The sequence below is a fragment of the Wasmannia auropunctata genome, unplaced genomic scaffold, assembly GCF_000956235.1.
Source record: "Wasmannia auropunctata unplaced genomic scaffold, wasmannia.A_1.0 LD336055.1, whole genome shotgun sequence".
Classification (NCBI taxonomy): Eukaryota; Metazoa; Arthropoda; class Insecta; order Hymenoptera; family Formicidae; genus Wasmannia; species Wasmannia auropunctata.
In genome coordinates, this window is record NW_012026835.1 from 241649 (window position 1) to 262950 (window position 21302).

General features: G+C 33.5%; 2 protein-coding genes across 9 annotated transcripts in view; both read right to left on the reverse strand.

Moving 5' to 3' along the window:
- Nucleotides 1-5970, reverse strand: part of LOC105450766 (membrane metallo-endopeptidase-like 1) — a 22952-nt gene extending 16982 nt beyond the window's left edge. For 3 of the 6 annotated variants that reach the window (XM_011690763.1, XM_011690764.1, XM_011690761.1), the window contains exons 1-7: nucleotides 5419-5969; nucleotides 3522-3667; nucleotides 2110-2202; nucleotides 1486-1731; nucleotides 944-1155; nucleotides 576-749; nucleotides 100-443 (exon numbers count right to left, since the gene is read on the reverse strand). In XM_011690763.1, the coding sequence (XP_011689065.1) occupies nucleotides 100-443; nucleotides 576-749; nucleotides 944-1155; nucleotides 1486-1731; nucleotides 2110-2202; nucleotides 3522-3667; nucleotides 5419-5450 (1247 nt within the window). In that variant the 5' untranslated portion in view covers nucleotides 5451-5969. Of the gene's footprint in view, nucleotides 1-99; nucleotides 444-575; nucleotides 750-943; nucleotides 1156-1485; nucleotides 1732-2109; nucleotides 2203-3521; nucleotides 3668-4374 lie in introns of all 6 variants that reach the window. The other 3 variants (XM_011690766.1, XM_011690765.1, XM_011690762.1) reach the window with 3 other exon arrangements.
- Nucleotides 5971-6878: 908 nt separating this feature from the next.
- LOC105450768 (membrane metallo-endopeptidase-like 1) overlaps nucleotides 6879-21302 on the reverse strand; it is a 30204-nt gene continuing 15780 nt past the window's right edge. For 2 of the 3 annotated variants that reach the window (XM_011690768.1, XM_011690770.1), the window contains exons 2-10: nucleotides 15378-15523; nucleotides 12655-12783; nucleotides 12208-12453; nucleotides 11746-11957; nucleotides 11309-11485; nucleotides 10692-11186; nucleotides 10187-10478; nucleotides 9763-10013; nucleotides 6879-8966 (exon numbers count right to left, since the gene is read on the reverse strand). In XM_011690768.1, coding sequence (XP_011689070.1) covers nucleotides 8628-8966; nucleotides 9763-10013; nucleotides 10187-10478; nucleotides 10692-11186; nucleotides 11309-11485; nucleotides 11746-11957; nucleotides 12208-12453; nucleotides 12655-12783; nucleotides 15378-15523 — 2287 coding nt within the window. In that variant the 3' untranslated portion in view covers nucleotides 6879-8627. The remainder of the gene's footprint in view (nucleotides 8967-9762; nucleotides 10014-10186; nucleotides 10479-10691; nucleotides 11187-11308; nucleotides 11486-11745; nucleotides 11958-12207; nucleotides 12454-12654; nucleotides 12784-15377; nucleotides 15524-21302) is intronic. The other variant, XM_011690769.1, reaches the window with a different exon arrangement.

A 21302-nucleotide genomic window follows, 5' to 3' on the forward strand; every position in this document is an offset into this window, starting at 1 on the left:
GTTTTCTTTGCGTCCTCTTTAAAGTACTTCCTCACATACATCGAGCTAATACTAATTATCATTACGCTGTCGAAAACAGTGTTTATACATTCTTTCCATCTCGGTTCTCTTTCTGTCTTTCCGTTTAATACCGTAGTATATTTCAACTGTCTCTTCCGGATGTCATCTGTTAGGTACTTGACTGACTCAGCAGTCGCTCTCCAGAGCGCGTAGTTTGCCTGTACCCTCTTCGGCGTCGTATTGATCAATTTTTCGAAACCCTTCAGATACCCTGGGTCAAGCACGATTACTATATCGTCCCGACTTAATTGTACTTTCGGTGCAAGGATGGTGTTAAGGTATTCCCACCATGGTATTTTAGGATAGGCTGCAGACAGCTCACTCACAGTCATGGGATTGTAGAGAAGAGTTAAGTTACGTTGTTCTGGAAAAGGCGGGGAGCACTGCGTACGATATTTATCCGTTAAATCAGTTGAAATTAATTTTAATCTACTGACGACATGGAAAAATTATTTTTTTTATCACAACTCTATAAAATTATTTCGTATTGATTAATAACTGTAAGGATAGCTTACGCTGGCGAGATTAAGTTCAAATTGAACTGATTCTTCTAATTCTTTGCGGGCTCGGTCCGGATTCGCCCCGAGCATTACAGCGATGTCTACTACGTACTCGTAATATGCTTCGACAATTTTTTCGTTGTCTTTTGTCATATATTCGCGCCCGAGACCGAATCCTGGTGAATTGAGCTATTAAAAATTATCAATTTTTATTTAGCGTATACCTGTTAGGAATAAATGCCTTAATATATTTGGCTTAGAGAAATAACTATAATTTATATCATTTTACTTATTAATATTTTACTTTATATATGATTTTGTACTTATGAATTATGATCTTTGTTCTATGTTTATTCCGATATTAAAATAAATGACGTGCTTACGTTAATCAAATATCTCGAGCTATTTTTCCAGTCCTGATTAATACTAATATCAATGAAATAACTGGGAGAATAGCCCAATCTGCGGAATTTGTAGACGGAATCTTTCCAAATGAAATCGTCCTCGTTCCATTTCTCACCATCCAAAACAGGCCAGCCACCGAGTTTCCTTAGGTTGTTCAATAATGGTGTCAAGCCTTTCTGCTCGATAGCGGCTAAAAGAAACAGTAAATTTAGAATTGAAATAAAAAAAGATAAAAAGAAAAAATCTTTTTATTTTTTTATCTTATCTCAATTGGTATTATAAATTTTTAAAGGGTTTACAAAATGTTATATAGTTATTTTTCTAATACATTACGCGTTAAAGTATTTCAACTATACTTTTTTTTTAGAACAATTTATTGAGATCAAATCTTGCTATGATATTATTAAATTATCAATAGAATTTACAATTTTATTAATTTTGCTATAATTTTAGTAAATTCATTACACGAGTCAGTATTTTGAGTTTGGTGACTTATACGAAAAATGTCGCGATTGCTTACTTTTATTCATGCAGGATTTGTAGAAATTTTTGGCAAGTTTAAATGGTTTCAACTCGTTTGATGGACTGTCCTGCTCGATACTGAGCCGCAATTGTTTCTCAATATCATCAATCATAGCAGAGAACGTAGTCACCCAATATTTGTCGTCAGGAATTATAGTGGATTCGATGAAGCCACCGCAGGCGAATTTGTAAAAATCATCACAGGGTTCCACATCAGGATTCATGTTTTTTATTACTTGCGAGGCTGCAATACATGTACGTTGAGCAGATTAGTACAATCCGATATTTCGAAATAGTGATTTCCTAGTTGTCGAGTTGGATTATTTATAAAATTTATAATTTATGTTGTATAGAACATGTAATATTTAATGTGTAAATTTTATAAGTAGTTATTTGAAATATCTTTAATAAGTAAATATCTTCTAACAAATTGTTCATCGCATTGTGTTGTTATGCAATGATCGATAAAATAGGTTTCTTATACGTAATAATTTTTAAAAGATATGTTGATATCTATTACTCATACGGCGATATATCGTTTGATAGTTTTACTAAAATATTTAGATAGATAAAAAATCCAAGTTTAGCCATATATATATATATTACTATATAGTTTACTAACCTGCGTGAACGCATCCAGGTGTTAAACAGACATCGTTATATATCATTTTATTTGGCATTATGTACTTCGATGTGTTCGCATCATTTAACGTTACTGTGGACGGTAACACACATTTCTCTTTTTTAACCATATTTGTTCTTGTGCGGATGCAGATGCGGAAAAAATGCATAACAGTGACAAATTAATTAATGCGATGGAACAGCCAATTCACAAGTTGCGATAGAAGTTAAACTGTGTACATCAGAGTACACAATGAAATTTGATATTGTTTCTCTGTTAAGTTATTATCTTGCTTGTTTCGTGTTGTATTTTTTATGCGATTAAATTGTTAAGCTATTTTGTTAAAATGTGAAATTTTTTCTTTCTATTTAAAAAAAATAATGTAATGTATTGTAATATGTCTGTTTCAATGCATTAGAAATTATATGAATTCTTATAAGCATCGTATGCAGAAGTTTGTCATCTTACGAATTTGTTAATGAAGTTTTAACACACATGATTTGAAAAAGGATGTTTAAGGAATTAAATTCAGATTTATTGTATTATAAATTGCGTACCGTGTAAGTTATTACAGAAGTTTGCCGTTGCCATATTACGAGGAATTATGATTAGCTTGTTACTGACATTGTCAGTAGTAATTTCGTTTCAAGAATTAATGCAATTAGATAATTGTTAATTAATAATAATGTTTTTTTCACGAGATTAAGGTACGTCATGGGATGTCGGTACTTTGCTGTTATATTTCCAGGATTTATAAATTTATATTGAAATAAGTAAAATAACAATTTTCTTTTCGATTTTGACATTTCAAAAATAAGTAGAAATTTAATATGGTAATAGATTTTTATAAATAAAGAATATAATTATAAAATTCTTAAAAACGCTTAAATCTTCTTTGTTTATTCTGCATTTAAAATTGTAGTTTTATTCTTTAAAATAAATCAGAAGTAAAAGAAAACAAAATTATATTATTTAATTTATATTAAAAATTTAAATATTAGAATGCTAGAAATATTTAGAATTATGTATAAAAAATGTATTCTATAAGTTTTTTCTTTCACCATTAAATTTAAAAGAAATATTTAAATATTTTGTTTCTGTTTCTCTTTAATGAATTATTTTTATATTATCTAATATATCTTATTCATCAACGTATCATTTTCAGGAAAGCATATAAGAAGATTAACATATTAAATGTAACAAGCATTTAATATATTTGATGATTCAGTTTTGAAATAAAGAAGATTTAAGCAATTTATTCAAAGCTACACGTAAATGAGATTTTTTTAAATTTTATTATAAATCTCTGCAAGGAGTAAAAGTGCTGCGTTTAAATGCTTTTCAAACAATACAGCATGCGTTTGCAACATGCGTGATGAACGATTCATGTTGCGCTAAAAATGTGTTTTTACCGGTTTTTGACGTGGTGTTGCATGTCATGTTGGTCGCCAAAATTCCGAGAGCGATCGCCAAGGCGATGCACAAGAGAAATCCGAAAACCGCTATCACCGTTAATCGGCGTTCCATACGGGATCGCCTCTTCCACCATATCGGATTCCTTCTCAAAAATTATAAAATTACAGCAATGATATAAACAAAATTACATTATCGCTAAAAATATATGTACCCTGTTTTAAAAATATAAATATCATTAATAGAATAATTTGGAATAAAATAAATAAACGAGATTATTAGAACTCCCAAGATTAAAATTGCAATAATTAACAAGAAGAAGGCTATGGGAATTAGACGCTGTATAAGAGGTGCGCAAATTCATAGTTTTATTCATAATATTATTCATTATTTGCGATAAATAAAATAATTTTAATAAGGTGTAGTAAAAATTATAACATTTCGTACGTTTTGGCTAACTTTTAGCTATCCTCATCAGCGACATAATTACAAATAACGAACTATACATTCATAAAATATAAAAGCGCGTGAAAATTTTTGTGGAGTGCATTTCTTGAGCGGTGTCTGAAATCCGTTGACCTCGGGTGGATCTTAATTTACTTTGATATGCATTTATCTTATTCTTTGCCTTCGTTCATTCGCATGACTCTTCGTTCTGATGATGATACATGTGCCTGTTCTTCAAAATCTCTTTATAATTTTTTTATTTCGAAAATTTGAAAATCTTATTTTGTTGAAATTGTACTATCTTATTATTCGCAATGTAATTCTGCCTGAGTTAGTGTAATTTAATTGTTAACTATATGTCAGTTATATAGACTTTATATATTGTCAGCTATAAATGTTACGTACAGAGTTAAAAATTGTAGAGTTGAAGATCGTAAAACAGTACATCATACATTATTATTTTAAAGACGAGGATGTGGCAACTAGGTATGTCATTATGAAGTATTACGAACAATTGCATTTGATGACCACACTGCTTAAACGTAAGTTTCTTCGAGACGTACGTGCAAGTTGCAACTGCGTACAAATCATAAAAAAATGTTTTTGTGCTTACGAATAACAGTTGCAAACTGTTACGCAATTTAAACTTTACGAGACAAATTTCAATAGATATCCTTGTACGAAAAGCGGACTTTTTTTTACCAGACAATAGTTGCGAAGAGGAAACGTAAGTAGTTTGATTTTTATGATATACGTTTGCAGACGCAAGATAAAAATTGTCGAGGAGTGGCGTGATGCGTAATTCTATGAATATTTATTAATGTTACCGAAGCTCGCTAAGGCTAATGCCTATATATTCAGAACTCGCTTACACGCGATGTTAGCGCGCCAACAAGTCCGTAATTCTATAGTATGTGTAACATAAATTATATGCTAAATATTGCGCTAATATCGTTATAAGCGTGTTGTGAATACGAACCTAATACATTTTTAAAAGAAAAGATTATTCTTTCTCAACTCGTTGCTGTTTTTTTTTGCATCGCAGTAGCCGTCTGGTTCTCGATATGACATCAACGCCTAGTACGTTTTATTACTGCATGTTTGTCTTTGCATACATTGAAACACAATATTTCTCGGTGCGCTTCGTAATTAAATTTATGAAAAGCGTTAAATATCTTTTTCACTATTCTATTTTTTGTCAATAATTTTTGTTCCTACGAATTTAGCTTGCATTCGATTATCTTTAACTGTAACGTTATAGAATAATTTTGCATAAATTACTGCATCGCAAATATTAAATTAGTTATTATCAAATTAGTTTGTAAATAGAGGGAGATAGCTGTACTTAAGGTGAAGAAAATAATTCGGGGAATACACTTTCGGTAAAAGATCACTTTTACTGTGGGCAATAATTGCTGTTTTTAATAAATAACTACTGCGTCAACTCACTTGATAACCATTTGCTTCGTACCGTTGGTCATCGTGATTAGATTAATATCCTCTATGTCTTACTGAGAGTTGCATCTTTTTACACAAGTATCACTATCGCATAACCGCCCATTCTTATGTTCTGTGTCTCTTCCTTTCGTTTCGGTTCCTAATTCAACCGGGAAACTTATGGTCGTTTCCGGGACTTTTGGAAATATCTCGTGGCTATTACGTTTCTTTTATTCTTCTCGCGATTTTTTCGTTATCTTTTCGACAATCCTTTTTGATAGAAATCAAAGGAGAAAGAGATTGTAGAGAGAGATTGCTACCTTCCTTCGAGATCCAGATACCAATTGGTACTGCTAACATCAGACTGAATGCGCTCACTTCTAATCGTATTTGAACGTCTTCACTCTTCTTGCCACATCTGCTCTTTCCGTCTCTCTGACTCTCTCTCTCTCTCTCTCTCTCTCTCTCTCTCTCTCTCTGTCTCTCTCACAAGTATGTTCCCACATATCTTTTACGAGAACGTTTTACTATTATTAGTATGAATCATCATTAGTATGGATCATCATGAAAAAATTTGAGGAAAACGTACGAAGCATGTCCATCGTTTTGCAGTTTATAAGAAAAGGGATATAAAAATATAAATATAAAGAGAATGTATTCTTAGATAAAACATTTTTTGAATCTGTATATTAATATTTAATCCCAGCAAACACCGAATATAACTGAGACATAACATAGATGTAAAATGAGTACATTTACGTAAATGTTATATAGCAGATACATTTATGGTTTGCTAGGAATATGCGTCATACATATCAAAATATACAAACACGCGTCAATTAAGTTAAATTGATTGAACAATGAGTAATCTTGAAGAAAATGTGGAGCTTTGTCTTTAAACTAGCCGAGTGTAAGCTGGGTATTCTACCGATTCCGTTGATTTGAATAACGAAAAGATCTTTCCTTGTTAGCGATTTTGATTCCAATTTGGCGATTTACTTTCCTGCCTGCACTAAATATAGCATGTACGTACAAATGACTTGCTAACTTGTCACACGTTACAATGCATCGACGTCTCAAAAATTTCGAAACATCATTGATAGGTCGCTGTCACGAAAAAAAGAGAGAGATAGAAAGAGAGAACGATAGGAGAAAAAACGTTGTTTTTGGAACAGGAATAAGTAAGTAAGCTTTGTTAGTGTTTTGTTTAACATCGCTCAAATTGTAAATTATATAAAACTAAATTAATATCATTTAATTTGATTGTTTGCAATTTATATGTTGCATATACTTATAATTTTATGTTTCGCTTAAGTTTCGTGATCGTAATTTATTTTTTAAACGTTTTTAGAATTATCAATAATTATTATGAATTAGCTTGTACGTAAATGTGGACAAATCGATACAATACTGCTTCAAAGGGAACCACCTGAAAATTATGTTTTTCTGGGAAACGTAAAAATGTATTGATATTTACACATAAAGTTTTTCTGTATTAAATTCTTACATTCAACAAAAATACCTTACAAGGTACATCTTCACTTAAACGTACGCTGATCAACTCGGTGATTAACTTACGGCTACCGTAATAAATACAAAAAAATATGTGTAAGGAAGGAGAGTGTGGAGAGAAAGATGTGGCGCAAAGTAAAAACGTAATGCAAATGCAAATGCAAGGAATAACACGTACGGTAGAAAGCAATTGTGAACTTTGCAGTTCAACCAGTCGCAGTTATATAGCTATGCTTAATACTTGTAATAAGTTGTTCTAAGTAACTTCGTAATTCTCTAAGACTAATGATCTTACACAAGAACATACGCTCGAGAATATACAAAAAATAAAAATTATCGCACGAAATTATCGGAATTATCGGATCGCCGATAATATATATGACTATATATACGAAGTGTGGCTCATAGAATATTAGGGATCGATTATTCCTTTGCGTGATAATATAGATAATAATTACGAATAATTCTTTTCATGACGTCATGGTCTTCCCAACGAAATTTTAAGGGAGAAAACGGACAACAAAAATTTTTTATATAAAGCCTAGTTTAATAATTACATTAAATAGATTTTAGTTTTTTGAAAATTTAATTTGCAATTTATAATTCTGCTACTTAATAATACTACAAAATAATACTCAACATAAAATAGTTGTGACAAACGATGGCTCTCGAGATTTCTTTTTTTATTACAAAAAAATCAATTTTATCGAAGAATATGCCGTTTTATTCATACTTCCTTCTCGCTATTGATTTTGCGAACTATTCTTTATAGTGTATATACTATTACTATTCATTTCTATATCAATAAAATATTTTAAAATTTATTCTAAGAAGCAACACTTAAGCTGTCAACGATAAAACTATCAACAATAAAAAAAGATAAAAAGCGAATTTTTAACAAAGTTGCCAACATTTTTTTTTTACTCTATATGTCAACCATAAAAATTCTCAAATTAAAAACTACATTAGAACACGCTGAACAATTTAACTCAATTTTCTTTGTAATAATCTAAAACCTCCGACAAAAACGTTGTCATTGGCACAGAAATCACTAATGCCTTGTATATTAAAAAACAGTTAATTAACCAAATATTATATCACTAATAAATTTTTTAATCTGATGTTATTTCATTTTCTATTTACACGTAGGCGCGTCCCATGACATTTCTTAAAAATTTACCAAAGATGATACATAATTTATGCGTACATCTCACATGTCTAAGATCGCGCAAGTCGAGTCGATCTCCATGGATTTCCCCCGTGGAGAGGGCTTCCCTTTTTGCTCCGTAGTATCGTGATATTTCAGTTCTTGTTTTCGAACAAGCGTTACCGTTAAAATATTCTCTGCTGAGGCAATGTCGCTATGGCAGGATACTGTAAGAGGGGAACAAGCTACCTCTGTATCCTGCTGGTATGAGATCGACGTCTCCATTGCATTCATTAACCTTAGAAGCGACAATATAAATATTCGGAAATTGTAGACATAAAAAATGGTTATTTTAATTTCATAAATATGACAAAGTTTGGTATATGAAACTAAATGCTATCCTCTTAGGAAGCAGAAATGTTATACATTTGGACGTAAGTATTTTTAGTGCAGAGCCGCTAAGAATAAAGTTTGATTGTTTTAATGCGAAAATTTGTAACTTCTAAGGTTAAAAACGCAGTCAGCCGATGTCGTTCGCAAGTATTTTGCGGACACCTGAGATCTACCACACGGTACACTTCTTCTCGGGATTCATTCTAGAGCCGACCGGGCAATTAAAGTCACGCGAGAATTCTTCCATATTCGACAGCGGTCCTCGAACGCGAAATTCGCCCGGGCTGTGGAAACCCGTCGTAATACGTAACTTCAGTGCTTCCGGTCGATACTTGCTGCACCAAGAATTCGCCGCGCTTATCCAAAACATCTGCTCCGGGCTGTACGTTAAGCCGGGCAATCTCTGCTCCGGTTTGTTTCGTTTGACCCATTCTTTATACGCGTAATAAGCCTCCTTTATGCCGCCATTGTCCGCAATATTCTCACCCTGGGTGTTTATTCCGTTCAACTGTAAAAACATAATATATATTATGACAAAGTTTCAATCTCGAAAATATTTTTATATAATTATACAAAAGAATTTGATATTATTTCTTTAAAAATGATCTAGTAAAATATTAATTTACACTATATATAACTCGTAAAAACGTCCGTGATTCGTGTTATATTAATTATTGTATTATACTTTGTATATTACAAGAGATGAATAACTTAATAATTATGCTGATAATTTAATTGCTCTGTATATTTAAATTTCTTTAACAAACTAAATATATGTTTTTTTTCGCGCGAAATTACGATAAAATTACAAGACATTTACTGCATATTTTTTTAAGTCTTTGCATGTTTTTCTGACTGAGTCAATATGCTGCTTAGTAATTTTGTATGAATAGGATATTACGAAACTTTTGTTATCATTATCATTATTTTTATTACGTATGAATGTTCTATTGTGATATATTCTTACAATACTGCGACAGTGAGTAAACATTGACTTTAACAATAAATATTCTTGCAAAGATAACTTGCTTGTTTCTAATAATTACGATAATGAATAGAGTAAGATAAAAGATATTACGATTATTGACCACACTTGTTAATTACTATTAAAAGTATTTCATTTAAAAGGTATAGTCGGTAAGTACGAGTTGTTTCACAACTCATACAACCGCTAAGGTTTTACTTATATTTTATAAATATAAGTAACTTATTGCTCCGCGCGAAAAAATATAAAAATAATTTAACATATAGTAAGGAAATAAATTTGTTAAAAATAAAAATAGATATGTAAAATTTAATCTTACGTTCAATCCGACTTCTTTCACGGTATAATTTCCATACTGATGAATTATACATTCAGCCCTCTTGAGATAACGCTTCTTCGTCTCTGACTCCCACCAATCCACAAGATTACCTTCCTTATTAAATTGTCTGCCTTGATCATCAAAGCCGTGAGTAATTTCATGGCCAATAACAAATCCGATGCCGCCGTAGTTCATGTAACGTGGTCGATCATTATTGAAAAATATGCCTTGCAAAATACCCGCGGGGAATTCTACAAGAAAAGTAAAAGAATGATTTTCAAATATTATAAAGAATGAGAAATTAATATAATTTTATAGATTTTGTTATTAAATTATGCATCAATTACTCGACTTGCAAGATAACAATTTAATGACATTTTTTCACTGATATATGTTTACACTGAATTTATGTTTATATACTTACGAATACTGTTCTCGATCGACGAGTAAAACGCATTGACAATAGCCGGTCTTCCATGACTTATCCATTCTGTCTTATTCACTGGCTGTCTTAGCCTACCAAATGAGAAATTTGTTCCAAAGGTAGACAAATTAAAAATGTTTCCTATATAATCGTCAGCACTCAATTCAAGGTTCTTATAAAATCCCTCGAGCTTGCTATCGTCCAACAGTTCACTTGGATAGGCAATATGTGACATCATGTCGGCTGCTTTTTCTAAAGCGTTTGTTCTAGTTTTCTCATCCATCCATTCCACCTAAAAAGACACATATAATTTTCGTCAAAAAGTGACTAACATATATTTCTAAACATAGATACAGATTTTTAGAATTAATATCTTCAACATACACACATATATGTATTTCTTAAGAACAAATATAGATAACTAAAATCTCATTTTCAAAATTCTAATTTATTGATAAAGATACATGTGACAAAATTAAATTAAAATTTTCGTATAATGTCTCACCTTCTTCAAGATCTTTGTGAACTCCTGCCTGATATCGTCGACCATTTCGAGTGCAGTTTTCTTCGCATCCTCTTTAAAGTACTTTCTTACGTACATCGAGCCAACGCTAATTGCCATACTGCCAGAAACGATGTCCACACACTCTTTCCATCTTGGTTCTCTCTCTGTTTTACCGTTTAACTCAACTGTATACTTCAGCTGCCTTTTCCGAATGTCATCCGTCAGATAGCTAACCGAAGCAGCAGTTGCTCTCCAAAGGACATAGTTTGCCTGCACCCTCTTCGGCGTCGTTGTGATGAGCTGTTCGAAGTCCTTTAGATAGCTTGGCACGTTCACGATAACTATCTCGTCCTGACTTAGCTGTGCTTGCGGTGCGAGGATGGTGTTAAAGTATTCCCACCACGGTATGCTAGGATAGGCAGCGGACAGCTTATTCACAGTCATGGGATTGTAGAGGAGAGTCACGTTTCGTCGTTTCTCATTGGGCAGCGAGATCTGCGTACATATTTGTCCGATTAATCAATTAACATTAATTTCAATCGATCGGTGATTTGAAAATTTTTTCGAAACTCTATTTAAAATTATTTTGTATCGATTAATAATTAAGGATGACTTACGTTCGCGAGCTTGATTTCAAATTCAAGTGATTCTTTTAATTCTCTCTTAGCTCGATCTGGATTGGCTCCGAGAATTATAGCGATGTCCACCATATACTTGTAATATGCTTGGACGATTTTCTCGTTGAAACCTTTCGACAGATATTCGCGCGATAGTCCGAGTGCTGCTTGATCGAGCTATAAAACATTATCAGTTTTTATTTTTAGAGCGTGTACTCTTGAAGACAAAAATCGTATTTGGCTTACAATTAAAGAAAAAAACTTATTTTTTATATTATTATATATTATATATTATTTTATAACTAATTACATTATATTTTATTATTATTCCACTTTATATATGATTTTGTATTTATAAATTATGATATTCGTTCCGCGTTTATTCTGGATAATAATATTTAGGATCTAATATTTAGGCTAAATTGTTTTGTTCTTACATCGATTAAACGCCTTGAGTTGTTCTTTAAATCGACACTGACGCCGAAATCGATGAAGTAGTCAACGGAATAGCCCAGTCTGCGAAATTTGTAGACGGAATCTTTCCAAGTGAAGTCGCCTTCGTTCCATCTCTCGCCGTCCAGAACGGGCCAGCCACCGAGTTTCCTTAGATTGTTCAATAATGGTGTCAAACCTTTCTCCTCAATAGCGGCTGAAAGAAATAGCAAATATAAATTAAAAAAAAATTTGTTAACAATTTTTCTTATCCTTTCACTATTGGCGTTATATATACATTGATTTCAAAATTAAAAATTTGCAAAATAAGTGCAATGCAGTTATTCTTCCAACATATTACGCATTAAAATAGCCCAAATTGCTATAATTTTAGTGAATTTAATTGATTCTGTTGCATTTTTTAAACTTGTCGACTTATAATGTAATTTAACGTTGCAACTACTTACTTTTGTTCATGCAGGATTTGTAGAAATTTTTCGCAAGTGTAAATGGTCTTAGCTCGTTTGGAGGACTCTCTTGCTCGATGCTCAGCCGCAGTTGTTCCTCGAGATCATCAACGATAGTAGAGAACGTAGTCACGCTAGTTTTGTCGTCAGGAATAATTGTAGATTCGAGGAAGCCACCGCAGGCGAATTTGTAAAAGTCATCACAGGGCTCCACATCGGGATTCATGTTTTTTATTACTTTAGAAGCTGCGATACATACATGTTGAGTAGATTAGTACAGTCCAATATCTCCAGGCAAAATAGTGTTCTCAAACATGATGAAACTACATATTTTTTTTATTGACATAAATATAGAAAATGTTATTAAAATTATTTATTTAGATTTTATTTTTATTTTTAATTTTAAATATTTTAAAGCTATTTCTTCTATTTAAATACTTTACTAACCTGTGTGAACGCATTCAGATGTTAAACAGACATCGTCACATTTCGTTTCCTTTGGTATCATATTCGTCGGTGTTTTCGAACCGCTTAACGCCTCGGCTGTGGACGGTAGCATCTCTACGTTAACAGTATCTGTTCTCGTGCGGATGTAGGTGCGATTGCAGGTGCGAAAAACAATGCATAACAGCGACAAATTAATGAATGCGAAGCATTGGGGCACACACAAGCTGTGATAAAACTTAAATTGCATACACTGAATGGGATGTGATATCGTTACTTTCTCAAGTTGCTGGCATGCGTGTATTGTGCAGTATGTATGTTTATGTACGATTAAATTATTAATCCATTTTGTTAAAAAACATAAAACTTTTTCTTTCTTTCGAAATGTAGTTTGAAAAGAAGTTATTTTTTTAAACTACAATTTTAATTTAAACTATCTATGTTATAAGAAACGCGCATGAATTTATAAAACATTATTTTTCAATTGATTACGTACAGATTGGAATAAGATTTTTAATTGCGATTCTCTCCCTCTCTCTTTCTCTCTCTCTTTCTCAATCTGATCGTGTTTGCTTAAAGGTCGCGTACTGTTTCATCTATCATTATTCCTCGTCAGATTGCGTACGTGTGTTTATAATCACGACATGTGTTTATATATAGGAAAAGGCAATCGTTGCCTAAGACAACGTTAAACCACCGAGCACTGACTAACTATCCCCCGTCGTTTCTTTAAAAATACTTTCCGAAAATATCTTTCGATTGCGTCAGTAATGACGTTTTCGCCGAGCTCGATGCCAGATCGACGCGTAATCAAAATATTAGATCATGAGAGGTGTGCGCATTGTAATCACTGACGCGTGATTACGCATTTAACGACTTGTTACACTAGTGCAAATACACACTCGCGTGGCGAGTGAGTAATTCTCAAAACAGCATTTACTCGCTGGAAGTATCAAAATGCGTCAGAATCACCCTTTCTTTGACGTCACTTTAAATTGCACGTCATGAAATTCGCCGTTAGTTTCTTAGTGTATTACGACTTCCTCGCGAATTGAAGACACGTCGCTATGTTGAAATATATGTTGTTGGTCAAATGACAGAGCTTTCTGTAACCCAATGCGGAAGCATTTTGGCAACGTAATTCTCCTTTAATGAGCGGGTGGAGCCTTTGATATAAGAGGCGCCGACGTAGAAATAAAATTTACGATGACGGTGCTGCAATTACGCGGTTCTTACTTTCGCACAGTTAAAATTTTTTACGACTCGGGTACGTACCGTTACCGAACGGCATCGATCGTAAACATATTCATCGCTTGTTGCATTAAAAGGCGCGGATCCCCATTTCGAGATATCAAGGAAAAGCGATGCGTAAGACTCGATAAAATAATCATGACGATACTTCTAACGGCAATTAAAAGTGTACAATTTAAATACCATTAAAATCTCCATTAACATCTTCCCGGTACCAAAGTAAATTTAGCTGTTTTATTAGTCACTTTTATTACGCATTCCACACATTCTTCTCCTTCAAATTTATTTAATAATAATTGATTTGTGTAAATTAATATCACAGAGAAAACTCTATCTGTTTTAATGTATTGGAAATTATCGTTTGTAAATTTCTATAATAAGCAACAGAAATTTATTAGTCTAACGAACCTTTTGATGACTTAAATAGTTAAATTTTTCTCGAAATTTGTTATATCAGTTAAGTTAAATTTGTTATATCAGTAGAGTTAAAAAGATATCAATTTAGATTTTTTCTGTTGCAAGTTGCTTACTGCGTAAGCTACTACAAAAATCTGCCACTACCATGTTGCAAGAAATTATGATTTGCCCGTCCCTAGTAATTTCGCTTCGGGCATTAATGCAATTGGAATGATGTTAAGTGATGTCTTTTGTCGCAATAACGCGAGACTAACGTCTTGTAATGACAGATGTCGGTGCATGATACTTTGCTGTTGCATGTGCAGGATCGGATAAATTTTACAAATTTAAATTCGAGTAGAAATAAAATATTCTTTTCAATATGCAAAAGTTTTAAAGTAAAAAGAACTGCTGTTAATAATTTTTGTTTTGAGAAAATCAGACACATTTGAAAAACAAAGTTTCAAATCTCTAGAAAGATTATATATTGAGATAAATCAGATCCCGCATATGCAGAAATGTCATATAATGACAGTCTTTCACAAATAAAGAACATAAATGCGACACTTATGTGCTTGGATCTTCTTCGATATTGCATTTTAATATACAAAAGTAAGAGTCGCGGTTTTATTATACAAAATAAGTTATGAGAAAAATAAAACAAAATTATATTATTTAATTTATATTAAAAGTTTAAAAGTTTTAGAATGCTAGAGATATTCGGAATCATTTGAATTGTGTTCTTTTTTCCACTTTCAAATTTAAGAGATATTTATCTATCTTGTTTCTGACTGGTGAATCATCCTATAAACTTTACTGTGTTATTTCCAGGTAAAAACGTATAACAAAATTAACATTCAATATTTCTCTTTATACGGATTATACGGTTTTGAGATAAAGAAGATCCAAGCGATTCATTCAAAGCTACACGTGAGTGAGGTTTTTTCGATTTCAACATAAATCTCTAAAAAGAGGAAAGTGCTGGTCTCGCTTCTGTGCTTCTCAAACAATACATTTGCAACATACATACATGCAGCGTGGTGAACGGCTCGTGTTGCGCTAAAAGTGAGTGCTCTTACCGGTCTTGGACGTGGTGTTGCATGTCATGTTGGTCGCCAAAATTCCGAGAGCGACCGCCAAAGCGATGCACAAGAGGAACCCGGAAACCGCTATCACCGTTAACCCGCGTTCCAGACCGGACCGCCTCTTCCACCATGTCGGGTTTCTGCACGAAAATCATAAAGTGAAAGGAACGACACAATCAAAATTACATTATCCCTAAAAATATATACAGATTTATGACTAAAGCTGTATTAAAAATACGAATATTAATCACAGAATAATTTCGTATTTTTTTCTCCGGAGAAATACTTTTTGTACCTGACACCTGTGAAATACCTTTTGTACCTTGCAGTCATAATTTTTTTTCGCATTAGTATTGCGTGTAAGAGGGATGACTGTACTTATTTTTTGTATTTCATAAACTTAACTTTACCACACTTTTAAGTTAAGAATTATGCGATTATTCGAGCGTTATTGCACGTGCCGGCAATCGCAAGTTATTGTCGCGACTTGCTTCAAACAGTATACGCTTTGTAATACGAACTGCAAAATCCTCTCGATGTAATCCTCACAATAATTATGCTAATGCTTGCATCGTGTTTCCGAGTTTAATCGCGCGTGAAACAATGCTGGTCATCTACGTATATTCTCTGTATAAATAATGTATTGTGCTATCGAAATCCTACATTCTATACTATCATTTCTATATGCATATCACAAAGAAATGTACATCTGCCTGGAACATAGAAACTATACATACTGTAACCTTATTTACATAATGTAAATAAGGATATTACAAAGAGATCAGTTACGTCTTGCCATTTGATAATAAGTGCGGTTTTACGCACGGGGATATTACTGCATATATGTTCAAAGATACACCGTACCTTTTTATTTTTCATTGATTTCCGCGCGTGAAATCGATTCTCCATGTTTTTATATCGCGCGTGTATACGTGGACGTATGATGTCGAATGCGCAGTAAAATGCCACTTTGGATCTAAAGCACGTAGCATACGTCGGAATTTATGGATTGCTTTTCCTATCCGGTGAGAGAATTGCTGTCTTTCACGGCGGACAATTCGCACAGTGAGCGAAAGGCAAACCGCAGTCGGATTTTTATCTTCGTCCCAGCTCCGCGCCATTTCTGCGTTTTATGTTTACGATCATCTCGCGAGATCGCATTAAATTTCTCGCATAATCGGCTAGCGAGACCTTGTCCGAGAGAACGCGTTGAGAAATATAAACAGGCTGAACTCGTGTGTACACGAAAATGTCGCAATGCTGCTTTATCAAGTTATCGTCACAATTTTTGCAAAATTTTAGCATTCATTATACAATAAGATAAGGCCAGTTTCCGTAATGATAGTACTATTTATATTACGTAGGTATTTGTTTATTTTTTTTTAACTTAGGGTTCAATGTCAACTTTAGATTTTTTTCCTCATGACATATCACAATAGTTGCGCAATGTAGGTATGTTACAAGTTTCCCCAATAACAACAAGTTATTAAAATCGATTTGTCTTGATCATCAAAAGTCACGCATACTTTATCATCGCATTTATCTTTCTTGTCGTACGGTTGTTTATATTACTTTACTATGCATCCGCACAATTGTTCGTGACGATTTTCTAAGTCATATTACATATCGATATATAAATGGAAAAAAAAATAAAAAAAGATAAACGCAGAGAGAAAATTGTTGATATCAGCAATCAGAACGTGCAGACTGCATTTACGCAAGATATAATCGATGTATGTACAATATCTACAATGGCAGTTATTGATTTTTGTCATATGTGCTTTTATCTCGCGAACAATGCGCGACGTACCCGCGTGCGCGTGTAAATACATCGAGAATGTAGGTACTTAGGATGATAGAGAGGATATAATGGAACTCATAGCGTGCGTAATGCAATGGGTGTATTGACCTCATCCGAGATGCAACGACACACGCTGAAGCATATCCTCCATTGCGTAATATCGGAGTCAATGCCGCGTATCGTCCACATCTGATGCGCGGCCTTGACCCTAACAAATTTATGAGTTTAATACTTAATACATTTATATGATGTAAAATGATGTATAAGTAAAGAAAATGGAAACTTGATGTCTGTTTTGAGATGTTATAAAATTAGATACTTCTTTGACAGAAAACGAGGAAAATTAATTACTGTTTCATCTAACAATAAGTCAGTTGAATAAGGATGAAAAGAAAAGTTCGCGGGAAATTTTTATCGATTCATTATTCGATTGTTATTAAATATATATATATATATATATATATATATATATATATACTCATGCTTTTAAGTAACTGCGCATCGAAGTATCGACGATGTAGCGGAAAAGGATTAGAGTATGATTATCCTATGATTTCGCGGTATTTACCTTCGGGGTTCGGCGAGAGATTACGGTCCGTATTCCATATTTGTCGCGCCACTAACCAAGCAATCAAGCCCCATCGTCGGATCGCGATGGATTGATCGGCGAGGCGACTACATGCGAAATTAACGTACGTATAAGATGGTATCTGTATCGCAGTTGAGTTGATAGCAATATCCGCGTTGCAGAATATTTCAAGCCACGAGTTTAATGGCCTAAGACTTATATAACTTATAGGATAATAAAAAAAAAGAACATGATATTCAATAATTTGCATCAATATTATATTTAAGGATAGATATACGTTTTTCGATTAATGGTATATACATTAAACCGTTTAGTAATGTTTCTAAAACTCCACTTTGCACATTCCTTTATATAGAATTTACGAATCTATTCCGGTTTCGATAACTTCATAGAGATAAAAGTGATAATTACCGAGCACAATGTTGAAGTTATTACTATACGAGATATAATTATTTCTCCAGACACGCTGACACGTGCATTTTTGCAAATAACACCAGCTGACGACATAATTGAACGTGAGAATGAGCGTACTTTTAGCGATCCTGCGATAAACTTTGATGTTGCATGCACATCATGTGTAATCGTGCACGAAGCGAGAAATGTGGTTGATTTGTCAAATTATATAAGAAAACTTATATAATTTGACGAATCAACTACATTTTTTCTCGATTATTTCACGCGTTTACATAAAAAGAAGGAGGACAAAGGACTACGTTCAGTAAGAAATTTATTTTCTATATATTTAAAAAATAGAACTTCTGAATTAGGTCAATTAATAAGAGATTATCTCACATTCGCTTACGTAATTTTATCAATGTTATCGAGTGTAATTTTCGAGCTTTCTGGAAACTAAGAAGCGGAGCAAAGCTGCTCCTTCTAAATCATTCCCGCTGCTCGCGTAATCGTCGTCACGCCTCTCGTCGCATGGAAAATCGATTCGCGTGTTATAGGTGTTATCGGAACACCCCGTTGCCCTCCATCGAGCGCGCTGTCCTCGCGGATACGTTCACCGGTGCACGTGACGGCCTGGTGTGCCCGGACGGACCGAGTACCGCGACGCGACCGCGAAACTGTGTCGCCACAGGACTGACAGAAAGGTAAAGCGGCGCGAGCTGCATCATAATGAAGAGACGCACGAGTGAGGAAGACGCGCGTGACATCGCCTTCACGTGCCATGACCTGGCGCCTCTTAATCGTCTACCTGACCCTCTTCCCTCTATACGTTAGAATGCCGTATACCGTCACATTGTGTCGCTTGGCGCAACGTTAATTCCAGAATGGAAGTGAGCCGCAATGAATGCGTCCGCGTTTACCTCTTTAATCGTATAAATAATTATTCCTTTATTAGAAATGGGAACACCGGCGTTGCTAAACATTAATCCGTAACAACTAGTGACAGAAATGACGGTCGACATTTTGATATTTATATTGAATTAGTCATCACAATATTTTAATAACTTATTTTTAATAACTTTTAACTTTTTCTTTGGGAAATATCTAGCACTGAATAAAAAGAGGTCTAATTATCGCAGTAATTATTTTAATTAATATTAGCAAGAAAATAAGATATGTGGCGAGTTAATCTCTCGATTTGTATTACTCTCTTAACATGTAGGTAGATTTATTGAGAATTAGTAGTAGAGTTGTTATATTTAAAATACCGATTGCTCAGATTGCCGCTCGTGATTTCCTCGTAATCTCCGAGTCCTTCGGCCTCTATATGAACGATCATTTCATTATCTCGACGAACGCATGTTATATTTTCAGTATCGTGGCCTTATTATCTTTACGGCTCGTTCTAAATGACTGGCTCGCGCTACACGTTATATAGTTCATTGATCTATCTTTTTATTCGCTCGTCTCATTCCTTGGCTCCGTTCATACTCGCGACGTCGCACGACTCCTCGTGGGTAGTTCTGATGACGGTACATTTTCCAATTCTCGTAAATTACACGATGGCGCATTGCCGGACTCCGCGAGTATTATAATGCACGGCGCGATAATCAATCTCCACCAGTGAGTCGCTTGCTAGAAATATGGTTTAGCATGAGGAGACGCAACAATGTATTGCGTTGTACTCTGATAAAACAAAATATACTACTTTTAATTGTTTAGATATTAATTTGAATTATATTATAACAGTACGCGTGAAAAAGAGATTCTAATATTCGACTCGTCATAAAAATAAACTTCTATAAGAATAAAATAAAAATCAATAAATATAATACACACGATAAAAATAACAATAAAATAATAAAATTATATCTATTTAGAAAATATCTTTATACGGATTTTTATAAATTTAAGATATATTTTTTAATATACTGTTTATATAACATCTTTTCCAAATTAATCGTATGCCAAATGTCATTATAATTCCAGGAAATGATTAAATAAAAAAACTTCATGGTTATCTTATCAACATATTATTTTTAATTATAAAATATCAGACAAATGAGAATCCATTTAGAGAATATCTTTACATGGATTTTTATAAATTTAAGATATACATTTTTTTCGTATACTGTTCGTATATCTTTTCCGAATTAATCGTATGCCAAATGTTATCATAATTCAAGAAAATGAATAAATGAAAAAATTTCACGTTTATCTTATCAGCATATTATATTTTCAATATAAAAAATGTCGGACAAATGAGAAGCACTCATGACTTTTAAAATTCGTACGTGTTTGTGAGTATCATATGTGCAAATTTTTTTAACGGGATTGCAGGTGAGGTATACTTTTGACAGACGACGAGTGTCATGAGCTTTCGCGTGTTTTCGATATTCCCGTTGTACGACAACGAGGTCGACCGGGGGCCAGTTTGAGTGGGCGCGGGACAACGATAATGACGATGACGACGGCGTAACGGCAGATTTTCGCAACGGAGAAGGTCGCGCGGCTTAAGTTGAACGGGCTTTTTATTCTCAATTTACTCCCAATTATCAAATTACGGCAGTGCAGTTGGCGTGCAGATTAGCGTGACTTTTCCGTCTTTCAGCCGACCTTTGCAATTCGCGACTGTCGTAAACCGCAAGGTAAGACAGGAAGACCTTCTTTAAGACCGCGAAATTAATTCTGATTCTCGTTGTTTGGCAAATGTGATGGATTTACTGGACGTGTTTGGAATATCAATTTGACCGTGCCTGGCACATTTTATGAAAGCCGAAGGAATGTTACTGAAAATCGCGAAAGATTTTTTTTTCGCACACGGTGTAACTCTTACGAAACTCGATACACAACTGTTACGACGTGTGTTCCGAAAATTAGCATATCTTTTCTAAGTATTTTATTTATTTACTAATATTATAATAAATAATATATACGTATTTGCTGTAACATCTTTCCTAGTGTAAATTTTAGGATTTTTAATGAGATAATCTGCAATATTCCGAATGGAAAAAATTGAAATACTTATAAACCTATGAATAAATTATAATAAATATATGTGATTTAATATTCATATGGAAATAGAGAGAAGATTTTAAAGGATTTATAAATTTGCCAGATTAAATATAAAAAAATA